This window comes from Numenius arquata, chromosome 12, assembly GCF_964106895.1.
Source record: "Numenius arquata chromosome 12, bNumArq3.hap1.1, whole genome shotgun sequence".
Classification (NCBI taxonomy): domain Eukaryota; kingdom Metazoa; phylum Chordata; class Aves; order Charadriiformes; family Scolopacidae; genus Numenius; species Numenius arquata.
Genome location: NC_133587.1, coordinates 35,364,243 through 35,389,505, shown reverse-complemented (window position 1 = coordinate 35,389,505; position 25,263 = coordinate 35,364,243). Strand labels below are relative to the sequence as shown.

Sequence of the window (25,263 nt, the reverse complement as noted above, 5' to 3'; positions counted from 1 at the left end):
ACAGGGCTATCAGTCCTCACACGCTGGAGCTTCTCTCTTTATTTAGTAAAGTGTGTTTAGATGCCTTTTGCTCATGCTTTTATTGTAGCTTTAAGAATAAAATCAAGGAGTTTCAGCAAAATGTGGTGGAGGATTTAACAAATATTTTTTCTTGTTGGAATGTGTCTTCTATCACTCAGTTCTACACTCTTCCATATTCAATTAAAAGAAAATCTATAGAAGCTACCCCATAGAGTCCATTTCAAACAGAGTTTACTTTTAAAAATGAAAGTGAGGGAAAATTGCTTATAAACCATCAAAAATGGATAGCAATGTTATCAAAAACCTCCAGGTTCAACCTTGGAAACTATTCCCTCCTTGTTCCCCTTCTCAGTCCCACAGCAATCCTGCCATTGATTCAGCATCAAAACTAAAGTGGGTGCAAAATTCAACTCCTTGGGTTTGACTGGTTTCCCAGCAGCAGGTCTCTGTCCCATGTGCCCCAGTTTGGGTTGTGTCACCTTCTAGGACACAACCTGTGCCAGAACTTTCTTTTGACACTAAGTTCTCATATGAAAACATTTCTCTATGGGGAAAGTCCTTTTGACTTTGCAGGCATATTGCCAAAGACAAGGGGATCAAGTGGACTTACACCTCCTAGATGAGAGGCCCTAGATTTCAATTTCTAATTCATTTGCTCCTACTTCCTAATTCAGTTCAGTTATGAAACTTTCTTCTGAAAAGTACAGTACGCACAAACTATCACAGACTATTATTATTTCCAATAGATACAGGAGATTCACACCTCAGGGAGAAGATTCTTCAGACTTCCAGCTTAAACAAGTACTGAAGAAGACCTTTTGTAAATTCAAACTTTCTGTAATTCTAATCCAAATTTTGCATGTCTGTCTTTATAAGGAAAAAACCCAAAACACAGAAAATCACTTCTGCTTCTGCAAATTCCCTCTCATATATGGTATTCAGACAACAACCTCAAAATGTTATCATCAAAAGCGTACGCTCCTTTCTTGCAGTACTGTTCTTCATTTAAAAACTCATAAAAGATTATAATTATTTTAACCAAACAAGCGTGGTAATATACGAAGCAGATGTGGGATCCAATCTACCTAATTTATGTGCTGAACTTGTGCTTCAGCACGAACAAAAGAGACTCCTTCATCTAAGCTGCAGACGTCAATAGGATGGTGCAGGCACAACAGGAGGTCTCCCAAGAGAAATCCACTCTGCCTAATTCTCTGGAGACCTTCATAGCCACCCACTCACTCCACCAAGTCGAAGGGGGATTTATGGACTCAAGACAACACCATCACTTCATTAAGTGCCTAAAATGTTAGGAGCCCAAGTCAGGGAGACTAAATCTCTTCTGGACACCTTCAAACCCCCCCTGGTTTTCTTGCCAGACTGCAAAGGGAAGCACTGCACTTTATTAGGACTTCTCTTGTCGCTTTAAAGATGGATGTGCACATGTGAATAAAGTGGATGAAAATCTCATTCGAAGTTCCTACTCTTTCCCTTGCTGTGACCTTCTGAAAAACAATTGTTTTCTTGCAAAACCAAGAGTGACTGAAATGAGGGCTCTTCTTTCTTGTTGCTCATGCTAAAAGCAGGCAGTCAGCATCACAAACACGACTGCATAAAACATGCTCCTCTAATTACACTTTCTAAAGTGCTTGGATCTTTTAGAAAGACAGAATCAAAAAGTGCCATATGGGCCACTCTCCTGCTATAAATATGAGGAAAAAGAACGTGAAAAGGAAATAGAAAAAAAAAAAAAGCTCTGAATGTTGTTAGCGCTGTCCTTCTGGGCCTCCCGAGTCCTCCCTGCTTCCTCCTGCCAACAGTACAAACTACCTCACGCTACTGTCAGCAGTGTGGAGATATTGCCTCTGCTGCACAAGAAAGTGGCAGAAATGCAGGATTTTTCTCTTTGAAAGACTGACTTCAGTCTAAGTGAGGAGACTGCCTCACAATCACATGGGTTTGGAGGATTCCTGGTTTCTCCAGACCTTGAGCACTATAATCAATGAGCTAACCACAAGTAGCAAGTCCTCCAAGAAAACAGGACTTGTGGCCAACCACAACCTCCAATAAAACCAAAACTGAGGTGGTTTGGACATCACTTAGGTACAACCTGACAGCATTTTCCAGCAAATTAAACAGCTTTACAGAAATGTTTCTGACCAATGCTACCTCTGAGCAAGATGGAGTCATCCAGTAGTGGCAGACACGTTTCTTCTAAGCTACTTTCATTAAAGATTTATTCTGTTTATAAATCAAAATAAAATATTTCCCACTGTCACTAAATACAGTAATCCATTGTTTTATTTTCTCTGGGGAAGTCCTGGTACCTATGAACAATAAAGACTGAGGAGCCCTAGCTCAGCTAACTGCTACTTCGCTGCACACTGTGGAGCTGAAAAACACATTTACAGAACTGTAAGTGCATTTAGCCTGCAAAGCAGATGGTATTTGCCATTCTTTCTAGCCCCCTTGCTAATATTTCTTGTTGCTTTTTTTAGGCACTGAGATATTTTTCACCGCAAATATCTACAAAATTTAAAAGATAAGAGGATTGCGGCAGCAGGAAATGGGAAGAACTGGAAAACTTCCTGTATCGAATGCTATAAAAGTTGTGAGCTGGCCCCTCGCTCTCCTCCACTCGTAGCTGCAGGGCAGGGGGAGGAAGAGCATCTTCTACTGCTGAAGTCCATCAAGCCACAGCATCTCCAGAGGGAGAGAAATTCAGGCAAATAAGGTATTACAGATATGTGCATTTATTTTTGAGCAAAATATGAATTGGGTCAGCTCTCCGGTTTCAGCGTGACCCACGGTGACATAAAACACGAGCATTTCTGATCAAGTCCAATCATCTGCTTCAGTGCTGTAGCTGAGCGATGCTGATCTTCCCATGTAAACCTAGCCCTGATTCACCTTCAGCAAATCTTGAATTCACGGTTTAACTACTTCCCTTAAGTAAACATCCACTGCCTGCCTGACCCTCCTATTAGGCTTGCCCTGATATCCAGGCTAAATGCATCCTTTTGATTCTAACCCATATTTTCTCCCTAATTGTATCATCTGCGTCTATTAAGAACAATTTTTCCCCATCCTGTATTTCAAAGCACGTAGGCAGGCTCCCCTGAATCAATGATTTTTGTTTGTTCAGTTTAGACTAAACAAATTAACTATTTTTTACTCTCTCCGTGTGGTTTGTACTCTCAAGACACCATAGCATTTCCTTTACCCTTCTTTGAACCCTCACCATCTAACACATGCTGTTAGATAGCTAACATATGTATGGGTTCATTCCGGGTTAAACAGGATTGACTGAATTATGGACACTGAACACCGTAACAGTGATCTTAACCAACCTGACCATTTTTTAAAGTTTATTGCCATATGAAGACAATTCGTTCTTGCAATTTTGCAGAGATTCCCAGATCCAGAATAAGTGGTTCCCATATGCAACTTTCTCTCCTTTAAGCTTGATTTTGTGATTTTTTTATTTTTCCCAACAATATAATTGAAAACAATTTTGCTCCATTTAAAGTAGATGAAACTGTTTGCAAATATTAAATGCCTATTTCCATCTACATAGGAAATTTTACTCTTATTTCCATACAAATATATTGCCTTAGAACCTTAGCACAGGAATTGGTACGTATTTTGAGGTTGGGCAATTGAAGTTGTTCTTTTTTTTTTTCCCCAAGCATTTCAGGTAACTGTGAAAGGAGATCAGGTGAATTTTAATTCCGGTTAGGCAACAGTTGGACAGTAAAAACTATGACAAATGATTTTCTGTCATAGGAGTAACCCTTCCAAACTGCACTTGTATACCAGATTTTAACATAATACTTAATTAACTCCTGTTTTAGGGGAGGAATAGGCAGGGGCTGGGGAAGAAGTATTTACTCACGATGACATACCCTGATGAAGCATCTGCTTGCCCTGCTTTTGCTCAGCTTTATAGCTGACCTGATCGAGGCTGAAGGAGGTCAGTAACTTGGCTGAGGTCAAATTAGATCTATGGGTTTTGCCTGCCTTCACTCCATTCTCCAGTAGGTGAGGTGAATTATAAGAATTCAAAAGATAACTGAGAAAAGAGTACTTTCAAATATAAGTCCAGACAAAGAGAGAAAGAAGCTGAAAAATTAAGACCCAAAAGTATGGCATGGTGGAGAGAAGTTTTCTTGTGAGAAACCCCACTGGTGAGTCTTCTCAGGGGTGCATAAATAAATCAACAGGGAAGTTTCCAAAAGCACAGCAATGCTACCAACTGGAAAGGGTGTTTACTTTAGATCAACCATAATAATAAATAGCAGAAATCAAATATAGAAAGCAAAATAACACCTGACTCATCTTCACCATTACCTAACTTCTTCCCAGCTAATTTCAATGCCCTCTACCAAGACAGCAAATATTTAAAGGAGGAGAAAAATAAAGCACAAAATATGGGGGATTACTCCACAGCTCTTCCAGCAGGACACTACCAGAGAGACAGCAAGAAACAACCAGCAGCAAGTCCCAGTCACTGGACTGTGTCCTGGGCTGCTAAAGCCATTTCTCACACACACAAAGATCTTCAAGTGTCCATCTTCTACAATGATACAGGTTACAAGTTGTATTTGGAAGTAACCCAAGTTTTCCCATGCAGACTCCATCAATACAATATATTTGGATCATTTTAAACACAGAAGAGATCCAGCTTGGAAGAAATCCAGCCAAGGGCAACAAAATTCAGGCTCAGATCACAATTCAGATCCCTTTTCTAAGGGTAATGGAAAAGAAATTGCTCCATATCACTAATATTCTGTTGCCTTCACAGCTCAGATCCCTCTGCACAATGAAGGTACACAAGAAAAAGCAGCATCCTGATCAGAAATTCAGCAGTTTTCTTCAGTTGTCCAAGCTGAGGTAAACATAAATTAACAGAACAAATGGACAACACAGGGCTTATCTTTTTAAAGCAAACATGCAGACAATTTGTATGTCCAAGATAAAAGCACGTTCCCCAGAGAGGAAAAAACACAATATAATGGAACAGAAATGGAAATAAAAATCCCTTTAGTTTTAATTATACAAAGCTAAGATTACCAACAAAGCTCAGGAATATTTTTTACCTGTGAAAAGACAGCTTCCCTTTCTTTAAAAGTTATCTCTTTCCAAAAGCTGAGCAGGTACCTTAAATTCTGATGACATTTTTTGTGCTGTGAAGATGAAATCGCCTTACCAAGATCATGTGACCGGTGGAGATGTCCATGTTGGACTGGACTGGCTCCTCACACCAGGATGACGTGCTGCTCCGGGCCGAGGGGCTGGGAATGGGCCCATCACTAAATTGTGAAGAAACACTATTTATTCGAGAAGCATGCAGGGGCTCCGGGCGATCAGATGTTTTCACTGCCATGCGCTGACGGCATAGCTCCTAGAGAGAGAAAAAGGAAGAAACAACCTACGGTTAAGAGTAATTACAGGATACAGTCTACTAAAGACATATGATTTACAATATGTTTCCAGGGCTGGAAGTGTTTTCCCCCTCACTGCAGTGATTTTTGGGAGGCTGTCTGTTCTGTTAGGCTCAGCTACAAAGAGATACTCAATGAAATTACTATACGATGACTACCCTAACCTTTCAAAAGTGTAATTATGACTGTATGCACATCTCCTTTTAGATAACCAAAAATAATATTTTGGAGCTTGACTTCTCTATCAGATATCCTTTTTTCCCGTTAATACTGCCCTGCATTCTGTGAAGCCACTTTTGAACTGCGCAACCTGCTGAAGTTAATGGGGTTGCACGGGAGTAATTGAGAGCGCTACTTGGCCCTGGATATGCAAACTCAGCAAGCTCAAGGCAACTGAATTGATGTGCTCTCTAGTATAAATCCTAGTTGATAGATGCCTCATTTCTCTTCATTAAAATAGCAAACTCACAACACTTCTTCCCTGATGTGGGGCAGAGAGGATGAAGAATGACATTAACGAAGAATAAAAGCAGAAATCTGTCATTGTATTGTTTAAGCAGCTTTGGTGAAGAAAGAAAATTCAAGCTATCACACATGCTAATGCAAGCCATGTTAAAACACTGAAATAGATCGCACTGGGAATACGCATTTTCAGTTGCTCCCATACATAGAATTCACATAAAAATAAAGAATTCTGGATAGGTAACAGAAAATCCTGCTGGTAAAAGCAACTCCTTACAGTATAAAATTCTGACTCTAATGGGATAAACAGACCTACGGTTACAACGTCATTGTTATAATGCTTTTAGAATCAGTTATGTGTGGTGAAATCCCAGACAACATAAGAAAATTACCATTTTTTAACATATGTCTATTGTCCATGAGAGATACTTGGCTGCCTGTGGCGCACAGCGAGACCAGATAGTCCATAGTATCTGGACATATTGCACATGCGGTGTGGCTACACATTTGTCTCAGATTACTCATTCTGCACAGACGACTACTAAGAGCACAGTTTCTTGCCTCAGGCTAACAAAATAATACAGTCTGAAGAATTCATACTGTTGAAATGCCATGGCTTCTGTTTTCTTATTCATTGATAATATAGTTGCAGTCCAAGTGCCATCAGTAGGGTGATCTGAAAACCTCCATATATCAAGCACAATAAAATCAACCCTTCTTTCAGGGGTTAGAAACATAACTTTAAGACTATGGTGGTATATTATTTTTTTAACATTGCAAACTTTAGGACACTAAAGAGGGACCCTAACCCATGCAGTAGCAAGCACTCAAACAAACCCACTGAAACCATTATACTGAGTCTCCCCCTGGCACCACATGGCAACGATTAAAACATTTTCTTCTCCCAAAGCTTCTATTTAACTTGCCATTAGAGATGCTTATGTGGGATTTTACTGTTTTATGGTGTGCAGTACATATATATATATGAATGTACAAATTAACATACAAATTTTGCTTCAGTGTTTCATATATAAACAGGATATATTTTGTCTATTACAAAAATCTGTGCTTTGAGAAACACAGATTATTTCTTGTATGTGGTGTTAGTTGTCGCAATAACTGTACAGACTGTCCTAAATAAAACTGCTACCTGACCCCATCATTGCATTTTGTATATTTACTAATTGTATCTATGCTATGTAAGAATTTTTTTTTTTATTTTTACAAAACATAGGGTGTTTTCCACACTTCACTAGAATGTTTTCTATCAGTTGGTACCTTTACTACTTCCTTCTAACCTTAGCAGGAAAAATATTAGGAAAAAAAAATTAAACTTTACAAATACTTTGAAATGGAGTCACATATATTAGTGTTAGATAGGTCAGTTAAACTATTGGTATTAAAACCAAGACTTTTTAATAAAGGAAGAAATGTTACTGGATTTATTTTTTTTTTAAATATAAGGACAAAGGGAAAAAATCTCTCTCCTTCTCTCTGAAGGATCATACACATCATAAGAAAAGATAGCAATAGTCCAAAATGGCTATTACTAACCTCAGAATGACCTTGTGGAAGTGTAATTTCAAATCCCTGCTTTTAGCAGACTTCAGGAAAAGTATAACAGTACAGAAACTTTTATTCAGAAAAATGAATCTACAGAAAACCAAAAAGCTGTTCAGATGTTTAGATATAAGCCATTCTCAGGGAGAATGGCTTATTGGACTAGGCAAAAGTATAGTAAGTAAAGGTATAAAAATATGTAGTCTATCACATAACTACTAAAAGGATGTGTCTTCTGGCTAGCATGCCATGTGGTGTAGATACGAATTTATTATATTCTAATAGACATCCTGCCACTTGACTCACCCCAACTCTGTGCTAACAATAGCATTTGTACTCAAACAGGATCTTTGTTTTTAAGTTGATCTGTTCCTGCTGCTCATATCCTGCCTCAAGTCATAATCCTCTGCTCTTACAAGTGGTTGCTGTGGAAAGGATTATAGACCTCTGCTAACAAAAAAGAATCAGGATCAAGTGAACTCTAAGAAATTATTATACCATTTTTACACAAATAATAATGACAAAAGAAGCAATATTATAGCCAACTGGTTCTAGAGTAGGTTAACCTTCAACTAAAAAGAATGGTTTGGACATAAAATATATAACATGGTACTAAGAAATGTTGTTTTAAAACTAAGTTTAACATGTTCATGGTCCTCATGAAAGAGGTTCAGGTTGAGAAACATGTTAAATACAAGTAAGTTTTTTAAAAAAAAAAAAAGTAACATGACCTCAAATATTAACATATTTCTTTCCTGACATATATAGAAGCAAAACAATTATTCCCAGAACTGCTGTAACTGTGAAATACCTCAAACAAAGCAATCACGTCACTGCACACCACCATAAAAAATTTTTAATGTAAACAGGAAGGTCAAATCATAGCTGCAGTAAAAACACCACTGAATTTCTTGATTGGTGTTTTAAATCTCCAAGACAATGGTTTTCCCCCTGCCTGTAAACAGAAGTTTTTTGTTTGAGTTTATTTCCAGATTGGTGTAAGGGCCCTCAACAGCTCTTCCTTCCCCCACTCCCAGCTAGCCCAGTCCAGGCTGAGGAACCTGCCCCATCCCTACACGCACGTCAGCAGTCTCAGGACACCTACAGATCTGCTCCTTCAAAGCCACCTCTCTGCTAGCCCAACTGTTTCAACTCCTGGTTGGGTTTTAGCCTAGCGCTGCAGGGGTAACACAGTTAACACCACCACATATAAAAGCTTTGATGCGTGGGGCATTTTCAGGAGCCAAACGGGTTCCTCCAGGACACGTGGACTAGGGAGGTCCAGCTCAGAGCAGGGAAGTGTCTAAATGTGCGATTTGGGTTTGCTTCATACTTGAGATGCGCAGCTCTATCCCATTCCTACGAAAGGCACTGGGAATAGCAGGGTCTCAACGTGTGGGGTGTTTCACATGGGGTGCTCTTGGGGAAACATCATCCATCCCTGGGCACTTACAGACGTGGCATCACTTCAAAGGTGCACAAAGCCCTAGATGGTTAAGAGCCTCATTAATATGGTATCTGTCACCTGTATTCTTCTCTGCATGCTCAGGTATGCTCTTCCCTGCTCTCCAAAATCTTTACTCTCGTAAGTGTTTGGCAAATCAGCCATCTACCAAACCAGAACTAGGATTTAAACTTGACTAAAATGTCAAAGCTGCAAACTGTGAGAATGACACGAGCTGTATTTCTGTATCGTCTCAGCATGTACACCATCAAAAATATTTTCTAAGAATGAATTCAATTTACTGCTGCACTTCTATATTTAGCCAAGTGGCTGAGGCTATTTCTGCTGTACTGCGACTCAGTAATGTCTAGCTGTTGTTTGTGTATAGTTCGAGTGCCATTCTTCATCTAAAAACATCATTTACACCTAAAAAAGCAATCATAATGCATACAGTGAAATATGAAGAAATGATCCCCCTGACCCTTCGGGCTATGATCTAATGGATGGGTTGGACGTAAACATTTATTTAAAAGGTAATTTGAAGTTTATGACATTATTTCCCATCACATGGGAATTGCTATCGTACTGAGGCACTTACTCTGTTTTTTATTTCCCAGCATTTATTATCAAACTTATGTGGTGGTCACATGCAGTATATAATGGAAAAGTAATATCGCTGTGTGACAAAAACTGCCATAACCAAGATAAATATTCTGTAAATAATGTCCAGTTAAATGAGTTCAAAGTACAGCACAATGATCAGCTGTAGAGAGCTTTTTATTCAAGACATAATTGATAACCTTAAACAAACCATGAACAATATTCTCAGAAAACCCCTGGACCTCTTCCAAGGAGGTTTTAAAGTGTTCCTAATACTTGGTTGTTCTCACATAGACAGGGAGAAGCACAAAGCAACAAGTATTTCCTCAGGTACAACAAATGGATTTTCAAATCCATACAGTCCACCTGTGACTGAACCACATCACGACATAAATGTAGTTTATCTACATTTAAAGAAGAGCATTAGGAGACCTGTTGCGCCTAATGGATACCACCACAGGGATGGAGAGCCAGCCTTACCACGCTGCTTTGTTAGGTGGGTCTTGAACTCAAAGAGGTAAGAAACTCTCCTTTCAACCAAGCAAGCATTGTGCCTGTTCAGAAATGAACCCCACAGATACCCGCCCAGGTCTGGTTTAGAGATGCAACCTGCTTACCACCACAAGCACATCTTCTGGACGTCCCCAGCTAGTGACAAAAGTGGCATTTGCTGCCACTTGGCTTCGTGAGGCACAGCAGCCATCAGTGTCACAGAAGGGCAAGACAACAAATTATAATTTTGAGAAATTTTAATCTTCCATCAAGTTCAATACAGCACGTATCTGGAAAACCCAGTAAGACCACATAGTTTTCTAAAATGTTTGGGTTTGGAGAGAAACCTATGTATACGCTCCAGTAAGGACTAAGAGTATAAGCAAGCATGCAACTAAAACCAGATAGAACTGAGGCTTGAATAGTCAATATTGAATCTTTTCACTTGTTTTGTTTGCAAAAATGGAATTTGAAAAAACTCAGGGAGGCACATTACAGGCGGGAGACCTGACCTGGGCATCCTGGGTAAGAGACGGCCAATGTGCACCTCGGCTTTCCACTCCACCTCAAAGCTGCCTGCACTGATGATGTTGCTGTTCATTAACATACACCTACTTAATGCAAATTCAGCATGCAATATCTCAAGATAGTTCAAGTCCAGTCACCGACCACGGCACGTGACTCGTTCTCATCTAGCTGGTACCAGGTGCATTGTAAATGAAATTTTTCTGTCCAAAATAAATGAAAATAGATTCATATCTACAATACTGCTCTTCTCCACTCACATTCACCTCAAATCTGCTTAATAGGAACCTGGGATCTGAGGGTAATTCCAACTTTCCAATTTATTTAGAAAAAGAAATATAATTTCATTACTATTAATGAAAATAACCTATTTTTGCAACTGATCTCCAAATTTACATAATTCCAAAAATAAAGTCCAGGAAATAGGCCTGACATTTCCACACTTTTAGAAGTCTTTTGCTTAACAAATTCAAATGGAAATCAGCTGAATGAGTCTATAAACAAGTGTGGCACAATTATTTTCAGAATTAACAAAATATAAGAAAGACTATATCCTTCCATGGTATAATTATTACAAAAATGCAGAGAAATTAGACAAAGAAATCACTGTTTATTAAAAATGATAGCTGAGTGTACACCAAGCCCTTTCAACCTGACCTGCCTAATTTCCTATCAGAAACAAATCTGCTTTAAGCAGGCATGATCACAATAACACTGTATTCATTTTACATGCGAAACAAAATTGTTTTGTAGAAATTTGAAATTAAAAATTATGACTATTAATTCTAAAGGATTCAAGGCTATACTTTATAACAAAACTTTATAATGAAAACTAAGAATATATGTAACCTTTTATATGCCAGGTATCAAAGGATAAGATCATTAAAAATGCTTTTCTTCTCAGCTTTAATACATTTAATTAAATAGTAGCCTCACTTTCCTTTAAATTAAGGAGGCATTATTCACAGGATGAGCTGAGTTCTGCACATACAGCATGGATTTCACTATTCTGCTACAGATGCAGCCATAACGCAGTGAGATTTAAAAAATGAAAAAATAAGGTAAGCTCTTTTTTTTTTTTTAAACAAATGAATCTAGGACTACAAACATCATTATTCTCTAACTAAATTTGCTTAGTGTTACTACAGGGTGAAGCTAAAGTCATTTGGCTGCCTTTGTTTTGCTTTTGCATACTTAATATGCTTGCAGGTGTCATAAATTTAACTTTAACTTATTTACTGTGTTTGTAGCTTTGGGGATAATTATAGCTTTATTACCATTTATTTTTGAGTTATTGAAACATACTTTCAAGCTTTAGTTTCATTTTCACATGCTTTTTGTCCAGGACTAAAAGAGCGGTTTACATATGTGGAATATTTGTACATATATTTTCTATGCTTGCCAGAAAAGGCAACTACTGAGATCAGTGCACCTTCAGAAAAGGAACAAAGGGAGATATTGGAAAAATGTCTGAAAGTAATATTTTGAGAGACCTCATCTCTGCCACAGCATCAAATGTTATCATTACATATTCATACTCTGTACAATTCACATTTATCTAGTCTTGTATGTGACAGATCTGGGGGTCTGAAAAAGAAAAATAAAAAAGCAAAATATATTTATTTGATTGTCAATATATCCTCAGTCTGTCCAGTTCAGTTTACTATCTGCCCTCTTGTACTGCACCACCCTCTGTATATATCTCTGAGTCTCGGTGTAGGGGTTTTGCTTTGTTTGGCTTTTAAATAACGTAAAAGGCAGGGCTGCTGTTTCTCTTTGAGAGCACTGCAGTAAAACACAGGCTTGAGACTCATTTTCCTAACAAAACCCCACCTTTGATTATGGTCTGTGAAATTAAAATTTTCAATTATTTTAGCATTCTGAGTGTTTCCTGGTGGTGACTCATGTAATTACGATTCCCCTTTCTTCATGTACATAAAGAAAGTAGAGGCCATGCAAGAGGGGAAATGCAAAGAAAATACAGCTATCTTTATATGGAAAGTTACTTTTCCGTTATTTGTATTTATTTGTTTTATTCCCTCTCTTTAAATTCAAGCATTTTCACAGTCTTATCCTACCAAATCAAACAAACAAAAAGCCATCACAGGCTTGTAGACATCTCCAGAAGTTCAGTAGATGTGAAAATTTCTGGCTTGCACAGAACCAAAGACACTGACTATGCAATACAGCTTAGGGAAATATTTTTACTTTAATTCCTGAGTGACCTCTCATCAATAAGATAGACATCTAAACAGCCCAGAAGCTCCTGAAGGAGGGAGAGGCCTTTTACATGGCTCATGTTGCCAAGGAAGACATGTCTGCATAGGTCTAATGATATTTCCCTGAGATAACGGTAGGGTGTTTTCCCTGCTATCCACACCAGGGAAGTACAGGCATCTTTGGGGATAATACTGCTTTCCAGAGGATCAATGAAAGTTGAAGACCATGTTTAGGTTACTGTACTGGGGATTTTTTTTCAATCCAAAAATAGAAGATGCCACTCTAACTGGGACCGTGTAAGTGAATACAACAATTTATAGCCTTTATTTCTAAAAGAGGGATGAGTTTTATGAAACAGATGCCTGACAACATGACTGCAGTACACTGGACTTCAAAGACAGAAGACACAAAGGAAGTTCATGTTTCTTTAAAATTATTTTAACTGGTATTTTCCCTGCATAATGACATCATGGTTACAATGACAACATGGTCCTTTCTCTTGGGATTTAAAGAGACTACCTGGATACCTCCAAGGAAACCAGGGTCTATCTCTAATAGGAAAGATCTGCAAACCATAGACGTGAAATCACCAGAGATATACTAGCATAAAAGCATCCAGGTCTTTCTCAGGGTGGCCCTGACAGTGTCTGAGCATTACTGGTCTTGCAATTCAGACAGCTGTAATTCTGGACACAGCAGGATATGAGATTTACCTACCTGCCACACACACACAAAAAAAAGGAATATATTTCATTTTTTAAGGAAACCAACAAAGTTGGTTTCTAAATTGCATTTCCCACATTTCAGGTGTGGTTGCATGTAGCATTTTACAAGTATATGGTAAGTATGAAGCTGGGAGAGGAAACGTTTCTTAAGGAGTAACTAGACAGAGAAAAATAATGTATAAACCAAACTTTACATTTTCCATATTTTGTTCATCTTAACTAACTCAAATATATGCTCATGAGGGCACAGCTGCTTCTTAAGAAGAATTTGCACAGCAAATTCACCGCTAGCACAGTGAGAGCCATACAGCACGGCATGGGTTACAAATCAACCACAGTAATGATTGAATTAACCTGAAAGGCCATGCAGAACCATCTGCAAATTCATCATGAATTTTGACTTTGTCTAACCCACCCAAAGCCCAACCAGCTTCCAGCAGATGCCAGCGCTCTAAAAGATAACTGCCACAAATGTTTCCTTTTCCACTCCCAGCGTTTATAGCTGCCTGGGGCCCAAAGCAGGCAAAAAACGCGGTCCCAAGGCAGCTGTAGTTTCTCAAGAAAGATATACATTAAGGCTGTGTAGTCCACTATTTTATTGCCCTGCAGGACTGAAAATGGGAGATCATTTCTTCTAGAAATAAGGATTCCCAGCTCACCAGCAGGACTCAGCATGCACTTCTAGCTTGGAAAGAAACAAACGTATAGCCACAAGTTTACATCTAAAAATGTTATTTTGCCCCATTCCAAAGATTACTATTGCTTCTCCTTAAGCCTGTGTAACTGCATTCATGGTAATAGAATCAGGCAGAGAAATACAAAAAGAAGTCCTAAAAACTTCTAAAAACCTCAAATACTTTTTTTTCATAGGAGGTGGCTATACATCTAAGATGTGATGCTGGAGTAAGGAAGGATTTATCAAGGGTGGTCATCAGTGACAAGTTTTTTTTCATAACATCTTCTATCATGACAGTTGAAACTGCCAGTCACTACCCCCTCCTGATTTGAAAATTGAAGTCATTGCTTTCCACCCATCCCCGACTGAAAATAAAAATGAAATCACTACTTCACCTTTGCTAGGAGCAACAAATGCAAATTTTGTGAATGAGGAAACAGTGTAAAAAGAAATAAAATATACAAAGCACAAAGCTACTAGTAAGTCAGAGCAGGTTATTATGAACAAAAAACTTGGTAATACAGAGGAACTCTCCTACACTATGGAAAAAATAGTATGTATGAGTTCCATTGTGTCTCTGATAACAGACGCACACGGAAAAATCTTCAAGGATTAAAAATGTTGGTCTATATTTCTACACATTCACTTTCTTAGTGTTACAGGAGATGTTGGAAAAACTGAGAGGGATTTTATACTCAGATCTTAATACTGATAGTCAGAGACACAGGGAGACTTCACATTTTGGAGAAAACAGCAACAACAGCAAAAACATACATTTCTCCTTGCTCTCCCCTGCCTCTCCATACAACTGTGCTCTCCACCAGATCATGGTCATGCCCTGGCACTGCCTGCCCGGAGGGGAGCTGCAGACCTCCCCACCATCCCTCATCTTGGTGCCCCATGGCACCACTTACAATAAATACCCCTCAGCAGCAGCAAGGAGTTTGCTAGTGTGTGTTTGCTTTCACAGAAAAGAACTCCTTGGCCATTACTGAAGTTCGTGGGTTTCCCTTTGCCAACTCATGCAAGCACAGGGGCTGTTAATCCACCTTGGACCTCTCCAGCAGGCACCAGTTTGCCTGCAAGAAGCACCATGGGAACAGCACAGAACACATACAAGGTAGGCATATTCCTAAAACAGTCACATCTTAATTTTGCATTATTTTAAGAGCGGGGGCATTAAGATACAGACATCTTCTAAAACATGAGCAGCTATTTTATTACCTAGTATATTTTTTCTCACATGTTTCTTTGGTTTTTGAGATTCCTGCTAACAACTTGTGTGTCAACAACATTCTGCAGAAATAGTGTTGCATGTTGCAGTTGTGTTATGCAGATAGCTTTTCCTCTATTAATCTTTTATTTTATGCATTTAATATAACTGAACGTCTTTGCCCTGATGGTTGGGCAGAAGACAGCATAAGAGTTTCACTCTTCCTTCAGTTCCTCATTTTATATACTTTTTTTCCTTTACTACACTGCCACTTGTTACTGTTTTGGAAGAAATAATCTGTCTTTTCAATTTCTTTTCACACGTTTTCCATGCCCTTAATCATTCTTGTCACCTTTTCCTCACTTCCTCCATTTCTGTAGTATTCCTTCGGCGATGGAGTGACCAGCACTTACAGAAGCCTCAAGCATTGATTTATACTTAATTAACTTCCAAAGCCCTCAAAACTAGCAAACAAAATTATTAGTCAACAATGCCTGGAGAGCCATTGGGTTGAGCCAGGCCTCCGAAAAGAAGCTGAAATTTGGAACAGCTTGCTCAGCAAACCTTCTGTATATTTTAACTTCACACCCAAGAGCTTTCCAGCGAGGTTAATTAGGAATTGCAGCTCTTTATTTCACTCTTGTAGGTGACAGTATATGGGATTTACATGCTCACAGTCACATTTTACTGTACATACTCTTTCCCCAGAGTACAGAAGGAGATGCTGTATGACATAACTTCACTATATAACATGAATTTACATATGGAGATTGTTCTTGCTCCCCAAACTACATTCAGCTCCATCACATTTCTCCTCCTATCTTACATGGAGAGCCAGCCACTCACACTTTTTGCTGTGATCCACTGCAGCAAAACCTCTTCCAGCAAATCACACCATTTCACTCCATGCAAGGCATTTTTCTTTCCCTGGAAGCCAGGATGAACTCCAGTTGAGAGAAGTTGGAAAAAGGTAAAATCCTAGTTTCTTTTCCCCACACTGTCAGAAAAGCAGCAGCATACTGAATTTTTCCTTTTCATCTTTCTCTTGTTCTTCTATTCATAGTTAGTGGGAAAGATCAATATTTCTCCAACATGTGAATATTCTGCCCAAAACGTTTTCTTGAAGATTAGGGGGATGTTCAGACCAGCAGCACTAGAAAATGGATAGGGTTGCTAGTTATGGCTCTACTACAGCCCACTTCAAACCATATACCTCTGCTGTTGTCAGCCAGCACAATCAAGGAAAAGCCTTCCCACCAGCATAAAACGCATACATCTCCATGTTGGGTAACATTTGATAAGGGAAAAGGGGGTGGCTTTAATCAGCCAAGGTAAGTACGTAAACTCAATACCAAAAGTGAGTTTTGTCATGATAATGATGAGCTGTTCTCACTTTGGAGAGCAAGACCAGCCACTTCTGAGATCTCCAAGATGCTGCCAGAATACAGTTCTGCAAAGCAGCAGCAGTCCTATGTAGAAGGAAAAAGGAGGAATCATCAAGAAGCCTGCAACTATGGTAGCTAGATAGGAAAACAGAAAACTGCAGCAAAAATGAATAGGATTTTATCAGTCTGAAATATTAAAAATTTAACAAACTATTTCCCTGATCAAAATCTGTGCTTGTTCAGAATGCAGTCATCCCAAGCAAACATCAATAAAACATCACTCATTTGTTTCTGGCAAAAAGTCTAGAAACTGGTCAGCAAAGCTTAGAGAAAATCGCATGCATTTTCTCCTTTGGATAAGCCACCTACAAGAAATTTGATTTTTTCCAATTCAAAAGCTATTCTCTCTCATCCCCCTCCAAATTAATTTTGGTTCTTTAGGATTTAGCTTCTAGGACCGTTCTTTTACAGTGCCCTTCTTCAGTCTTGGTTTAGTTGTTTTGTAAGAATACACGTGACGAAAACTAGATCTGCACACTGAAAGCTGAGAACCTGAACTGGAAGATCAAGAGCTGCAGGGATGCCCCAGCTGACTTACACTGCAGTGACATACACTGGTGCTATGAGAGCTTAGAACCTGCAACAGCAAAAATCACAGTACAAAGAAGTCAGCTGAGCTGTCTCAGTCCTCTACTGTACCTTGCTGGTCTGCATTAAGTCAATCAAATTTTCTTTTACAGTTCTTAAAACTGCTAGAGAGCATTCAGATCTCTGTTGTGCATGCAAATATATGAAAAGAAAAACATCTTGGATAGGAGGTCGTCATGCCCAGAACTGTAGCTTTGTCCTCATTTCCTCAGTTGAGAAAACTGAAATGAGGCCTCTTGTCCAGTCAACACAAATCACATCCTCAACATCCAACTCTTTGCAGGTCTGCACACAGGCCATCCCCTGCCCTCACGTGTCACGCACGCTCCCGAGGCTGTTTGAGACACAACCTCTCACATGTGCCTTTGGGAAAATTGGAGCAGTTGTGCAGCACGACCCCAGGAGAGCTCCAGTCTGCTCTACTCAAACTTCTCTTACAGCTTATACCACAATAAAACAAGTGAAAACATCGCAGTCCACATAGAATGTTCAACTTTGCAACATCCCTGCAAGAGCTGCACAACGGGGCTACAGGCAGAGGAAAGCTGAGGATTCAAAACCTGCTTTTGTTCATCTGTCCCTCAAACAGCCAAGTTCACTAAGGCTGAGCATACACAGTGCAGAAAGAACAAGAGGTCGCTGGAACTGGGATCTCGCTGGCTTTGGGTAGGACATGGACCTGCTCTCCCAGCATGCCGCCGAGCACAGCACGTCTCCCCTGCCTGCATGGAGATGGAGAAAGGAAGCGCATCCTGCATCCCCCATGCCTCGTCCCTTTCACTGCCCACTGTGTGAGACCAGTGTGCGGGACGAGAGGTGTACCCAGAAGAAAGCAGTAAGAAGAATGCTTTTTATGTACCTGACAGACTTCAGAGAATAAACTGCAACCTGCTCCTGCTCGCAGGCAACACGGTCCTACAAGAACCAACAAACATCGTCTACAACAGTTCCTTATGTACACAAAATTAACTTCTACTCTCTTCCAGTGAACATGCCTCTGATACAAGATTCGTTCTGCAAATAAAAAAAAACTTACCAGTTAAAAAATTTAAAAAAATATATTTTTTTCTTCTAGTGCAGCACTCGGAGGGAATATGAAAGGCTCAGCAAGCCAGACCGCAGTGTAAGCTCCTGAGTGTTCAGAGAATATATAATAGAAGAATGTGTCAAACCTGAAACACGGTAACAGAGCAGCTCCAAAAGAAAAAGGAAAATCCTAAAACAGAAAACAGGGCAGAAGTGTGTAGGAAAGACAGGCCTGATTATCCTCTACATTACATCAGAAAAAAAAAACGACTGAAGACAGTACAGCTATTCTAGAAAGAAATCGGGACACTTGAGATGATGTACTGCCTGGGACTGCAGATCAAATACTCTCCAGCCCATTAGGCAAGGCTGTGGTTATCTTTGGCTTCTTTATAACGTAGAGGCACTGGGACATAATCAATTTACCAGAGGGAGACAATCCATTGTACTTATCCAGAACCAGCCCACACTCAGCTGGCAAACAGCCTGCCACGTGGCAGGGACGGGTGGAAGGGGCTCCGAAGCAGGAGTATCCTGGGATCTCGGGATCAGCTTGGGAGCTCGGCAGTCCAGGATGGGGAGTTAAGGTAAAGCAACAGTAATTCTCATGTCTAAAACCAGGTGGCCACAGGCAAATTTTTAAGAAAACTGCTCGGTGAATGAATATATGTCTTTTTCTTGGCCTGTGCTAACTGTGCTGAGAAATTGTTTGGGAGTAAGTTGGGTGGCTTGGCCTGAAACGGTGCCAGGGCCACTTGAACAATTTACAGGTTTCATTTACCAGGCGAGATGCAGCCTGCAAGTCCACAGCACCTCCATCACATTTTCTAAGAAATGCCTGTTTGGGTAAGGACTCTGGATTTCCCAGTAATTAAAAATGAGTCACTAACTTAATTTCCCCTCCTACTATTTTTTTCTTAGCATTTTCTTACATCTGAAATACACAGAAATTCTACTGCAAGATGCTTGGAGCACGTTTGTCCTTCTTCCACAAAACAGCAAGCTCAAACACTATATTCTTCAGACAGGGGAAAATAAACCAAGTTGGGTAAGAGGAGAGCGTCGACATCACCTTCTCTCTGCCACTTTGCTCTAGTCCTATGCAGATAAACAGCCAACTACTTGAAAAAGATGGTTTACATTACTCAAACCTAAACCCACATGGCACCTTCTCGTCCAAGCACTCCAGGAGTTGCGTGTTTACTCATTTTCCTTCCATACCTGCCAAAAACCTCTCTCTCCACCTGCCCGCTCTAACGTAAAAAGTGTTTTACTCAAAAGCATCGCTGCGCTGCCACTGCTGCAGCAGCCCTGCACCTGGACCGTCAAGGTAAAACCTTCTCTGGTCAGGGCAGGTCCATTTCTCCAACACTGAGTCATTTACAAAAGTTATTTTCTTAACTAGGAAAAGCTTGGAGGAGAGCCACTCGTACCAAGCCCAACGAACCCCTCTGACACAGCCAGCGCCGTTCCCCCCGGGCTGCCCTGCCGCTGTGCTGTGCCTCCGGAGCAGTGGGCAGAGCAGGAGAGGAGGTGATGGGAGAGCATGTCTCCTCTCAGACAGACATGACAAGCTCAGATACAGATTTCCTGAAGTGCCCTCCAATATCTGTGCCATTGAGCACTTAAAATGAGCATTTCTCATTAAGCAGTATTTTGAAGTTGATTTTAAATGCTAGGAGCATGATTGATAACATACCCCTATTTATTTATTTATGCTCCAATTTATCAAACAGGCATATTTGATAAATTTCTGCTGGTTTATATATTCATACAGTATTTTGAAATGCTCTTTTGAACATTACTACCACTTAACTCTATTTTATGGCTACCACAGGAAGCAAGGTTAGGGCATTACATAGTCCACTGCACCACAGGAATTGTGGATTGTTCTCAACGCTAATCAGATAAAAAACAGATTAAAAGTTAAATCCATATTTGTACACCTCCTGTTTGGCCTCATTCTGCTTTGGCCATCAACTGACTTCAATGAAGTGTTTAACATAGGTAAGCTCTCTCCTAATCACCTTAAAACACTCCCCGCTTCTTTCTTCTCTCCCACGATTGCTATGCATGGCTATTGTGTAGAATATCTATTTTGTACATTGTGAAAACAGTCTCACCTTAAATTACAGTGGTTTATGTAACAACATTACATACAATGTATTTGAAGGTTCCTGAGAATTTATTTTAAGACAAAATTCTAATTAAAGAGAGAGAAAATTGTTCATATAATACACAATAAGCAGATTTAAATGGACATGAACAACTCTTCTAATACACATACCTCCCCGTGAATGTTTTATTACAATTACAGTTTGTCCTGTTGCTTTGCATAATCACATGAGATGATTTTTTTTTCCTCTCTCTTAATAAGGACACAGGAAAGGAAAAGATTAAAAATGCGTTACATCCTTTGCTTTCCCAGAAGAAAACACAAGCAAGCCCTTCTTAGTATTCAGCCCTAAGGCAAAATTTTCATCTATCCAAAATCCTTACTGAAGCTATTCCTTATTGAACTGTTTACTAAATACTCATATGCTGAACGCATCTCATCCTCAGTGACATCTTTTTTGCTTAAGTGTAGTGAGGGTCACTGAAAATGGAACAGTTTTGTATAGCTCTGAGGTAATATTTCATCGTACTGATTATTCTCAGTTTGCCAGCTTACTTTGGACCCAATACTGATGGTAATTTGAATATTACTGAGAACTTGATAAATAAGAACAGCAAAATTTTCCTTTTTTTCCCCATTTCACTTAGTGCACAAAACTCCATTTTCTAAGGAGCTGATACAGAGTATTACTATAACGTTAAGGTCTAGAATAACATGTTTGCTTATGAAAGCCAGTCTAGAGTGTAAAATATGAAGCCATATTAGAGGTAATGAATTATCTGCATTTAAACACACAAAACAGGCAGCATAGTTAAGGAGAGAGTACGTTTCCTGTGGATTTTTTCACTTGGAGCCTTTTAAAACATTTGCAGCAAAATATTTATTGTAGTTGTTGTAAATACCGTGTTCTTAACATCTCAAATCAAAACCACCAGCAGGATCAAATCTATAAAAGCACAGAGAAGTTCTTAGTGGCTTTGAATACAGAGAGATCATGTAATTAATAAGACTGTATTTTACAAAGGAATATATAATTTATATATAATATAATACATGTAATAATGTAGAATTTAACATATAATTTACAATTATATGCCTGCCAAATCAAGTTATTTGAACAAGTTTTTAAAAGAGCTGATGATGTGATCCAGCAGCACTGACGCTGCATGGCTCATGTACCCTTGAATACTTCAGGCAGTTTAAGAAGGAACTTCATTGTAAACTGTTTGGTCTTTGCCCCCTCATATTTTAAAGGAAGTTCTTTTGGCTGAGATGAAGGAAAATTAAAAAGAACATTATTGACATAAAATATTAAAAGGCAGGCTTTCTGAAGCCAGCTTCAGTGCATTTTAACTTTTGCCTTTAAATTCCATTATGGGCAATGTTTTGCAGCGCATTATCAGTGATGCAGAAGACCATGCTCATAGTAAAGTTCTGCAGCGCAAAGTATAAAATATGCTGATGATTTAACATCTCACACAACCCAGCGTTCCCCACACAGGGGTCAAAAGCCAGGGTTCAGCTGGACTCACAAATACATCACCCTGACTCAAACAGAGCATCCCTAAATAGTAGCAGTCACTAACGTACACTCATTACATTAATAAATTGCTCGCTAATGGGAGCGGTGACAACTAAGATGTGCACTTAGTGGCCCTGTTTGCAGCCCTCCCCTGATGCCTGAATGCCCGTTTTTCTCTGGGTTACTTTCTAAAGGCTCGAAAGTGCATGAAGAAAATCTGCTCAGTGTTGTGAAATAAATCAAAGAGTGTCTGCTGAAAATTCCTAAAACGCTTCAGCCCTAATCTCCTGGACCAGAGAGTGGGCTTGCAGAATGCTAAACTTGCTTTTCAAAGAAGATCAAAGCAACACGAGCAACAATTAAACACACGGATGAAGGTGTGCGCATGTGCGAGGCACCGCCGAGGCAGTAAGAACTGCTTTTCAGTCATCCCCAAATGCTACCTCCGACTTATCTAATCACTACACGTGTGATTTGAAAGGACAGGAGACGTGTTTAAAAGGGACGCAGAAATAGTCTGCCTTCATGTATAAAATGTGTTTTATGCACACGCAACATTTTGAGACACACTACTTCCACTCATTTTGAAAAGCTCCTCAGCCACTAATTAAACCAGCCTGTAATTTTGTTGTTTAGTGATTCAAAGACAGATGAAGTTGCAATTGCATATCTACCCTTCCTATCATGACTTAGTCTTTCAACAGGGTTACTTTAACCCCTTGAAGGCCAGCTGCTCGTCTTATCCAACACCCCAAGAACCACCCTCACACTGCAGCCTCCTCAAGCGGCATTGGGCCCTGTGGCAGCTTATCAAGGGCACCGCAGAGATTTTTATTTTCTTATTTCAACTTTTAGACAGTATTGGCCATTCTGCCCAAGTCTGATCCCTTCTGCGGGCACTTAAACCAGAAATGCTCATGCTAGTAGGCGAGTGGGCTCAGACAAGAACTGCTCCTGGTGGCAGGTGAGTGCCCAAGGGAGAGTGACGTTGCCTGACCGGCGCTACGCCTCCGGCACGGGGGGAGACTTCGTAGCCAACCTGCTATTTCCCTGACAATACCGTTTGTCTGTTTTCCCCTTCTCAAGCTGGTATTTCACGAGAAAGGAAAAAAGAAACACCCAAACCAAAAAAAAAAAAAAAACAACCCAAAACACAACAGCAACTGTGGGAAAAAACTCTTCAAAGTTCACAGGGTGAGTAAGGAAGGAGTAAAACCCCGAATGAACTCTCCTGGCTGAACTGGGTTAGGATGAAAAATGCTTCTGCTAAATGTTGAAAATTTAGGTCAGTCTTGTTTATATGAAAATATAAACCACTGACATTTTGAGAAGCATGTGAATTGAAGTGATATTTCAGTGTTCTCTCTGAATCACATTGGGCCACCAGACACTTTTATAGCAACCAATATTTCCCCCTTCAAATTAAAGTAAAAGTAATCTGAATTGTCACTTAAGCTGTAAGCAGACACATATTGGAGTATCATGCTTTAAAGTCTAGTGGCAGCAGCTGCTGAAATAGTTCATATTTTCAAAATACACTGAGTTAACCGAGTAGATACTTGGGAAACATTTAACAGAAGAAAACAGAGAGGTTTTTTGAAAGCTATCTGCTTTTTTCTTCCCCCGTATTAACACGGTTTACATTATTCCCCTATGAGTATCAGAGAAGATGAGAAAAAGATAATTGATGCTTTTCTGAGACCTAATTGATGTTATCCAAAACACACATCACACCAGATATCCATTACATTTAACACAGCTCAACATAAGGCGATTTTGACCATGCGAATAGGGCTCAATCCTATTTCTCCTCAAAACCACGTGAATAGTTTATTATATACAGAACCAGGCTCAGTGATTCATTTTGATAAAATGATACTCAGCGGCTTCAAAACTGCCTGAGTATTTTGTCTGCCTATACTGGGGCCTCCTACTGCTGCCATTGAAACAAATGGCAAAATTCCCATTTACTTCCACGGGAGGAGAGCCAAGCCCTTAGAAACCTTTGTATTTAAGGAAAAACATTTTTCCTCCCACTCATGACTACGGTTCCCTTGAAAAACCAATGGAAATGTTTGAGAAGTCAGGTCGTTAGGACTGGGCCCAAAGGTCAGGAACAAAGAATATTAATACAGTCTTGCTATTGAAAAACCAGGCAGCATCCTTGAGCGTTGTAGTTGTTTTTAAACAGAAAATGTCACTCTCAGCTCTAACTAGGAAGATTTTAAAATATATATAAATCTGGGAAGAAGAAATGAAGCACACATTTCATTTAGTGTCTGGATTACAGATTCTTATTAAACAAACCAGAGCTCATTATAAAATCAATATCAACTTAACCACTATACTCCCAGGAGAAATGGCAAAAAAGGTCACTCCAAGAAATTCAAACAATTTTCCTGCTGGAAGGGCACGATTTTAATTACAGATACTATTAATTAGAGCTGTCAGTAGGAAGATTGTCCTGTTAATTATCACAAATTCAGTTTCAAGTGTGATTTTGGAACCTGGGGGGCTTTTTTTTTTTTAAAATAAGAATTCTGGTATTCACGTTTAATGGAAGAAAAAGACTACCTATCCCTTCTGTGGTTTAAATAAGCCAACAGCAAGTTCCCTATTAAAACGAAACAAAAATATTTACGGCCACAGTCTCTTTGGCCAGCAAAACTGATCTGACAAACTGCTGTTTTGTTCAGACTTTATCCTGGAGGACACTCCTTTTTTTCCACTGGAAATGTTCTTGCTCTCTCTTGCTTTGGAATTCATTAAATCTAAAGATGTGATGTAATTTAAAGACTTTTTTTTTTTTTTTTTTTTTTTTGCAGCAAACATTCCATTTAAACTGAAAACCAAAACCACTCCTGAAGATACTAATTGTTACAGAAACATTCATAGTTATCATTTTGTACTACAATCTCCCTGGACCCAGCCTATGGAGATGTACTTAAAATGCTACATCTTTAACATATAAGAGGTACAGGCAGACCCAAACTTTGCGAGGAAATAAGAGTTTATTCCCGTATGACTCACAGCTGCCAATTTACATCTATCTCAGCTCCAGAATACAGAAAGGCCATAACGTCTGATCCTAAGCAGAACAAGAGGGTAAAATAAAACTTGACAGAAGAGTGCCATTAGCAAGACCCTTATGGGTGCATAGCAGACACGGATACTACAGAAACAA

The 25,263-nt window shown here is 39.4% G+C and overlaps 1 protein-coding gene across 1 annotated transcript in view; it reads right to left on the bottom strand.

Moving 5' to 3' along the window:
• The window catches only part of PTPRN2 (protein tyrosine phosphatase receptor type N2), a 654,118-nt gene that overhangs the window by 79,486 nt on the left and 549,369 nt on the right, over window positions 1-25,263 (bottom strand). The window contains 1 exon segment of the mRNA XM_074157635.1: window positions 5,231-5,425. Coding sequence (XP_074013736.1) covers window positions 5,231-5,425 — 195 coding nt within the window.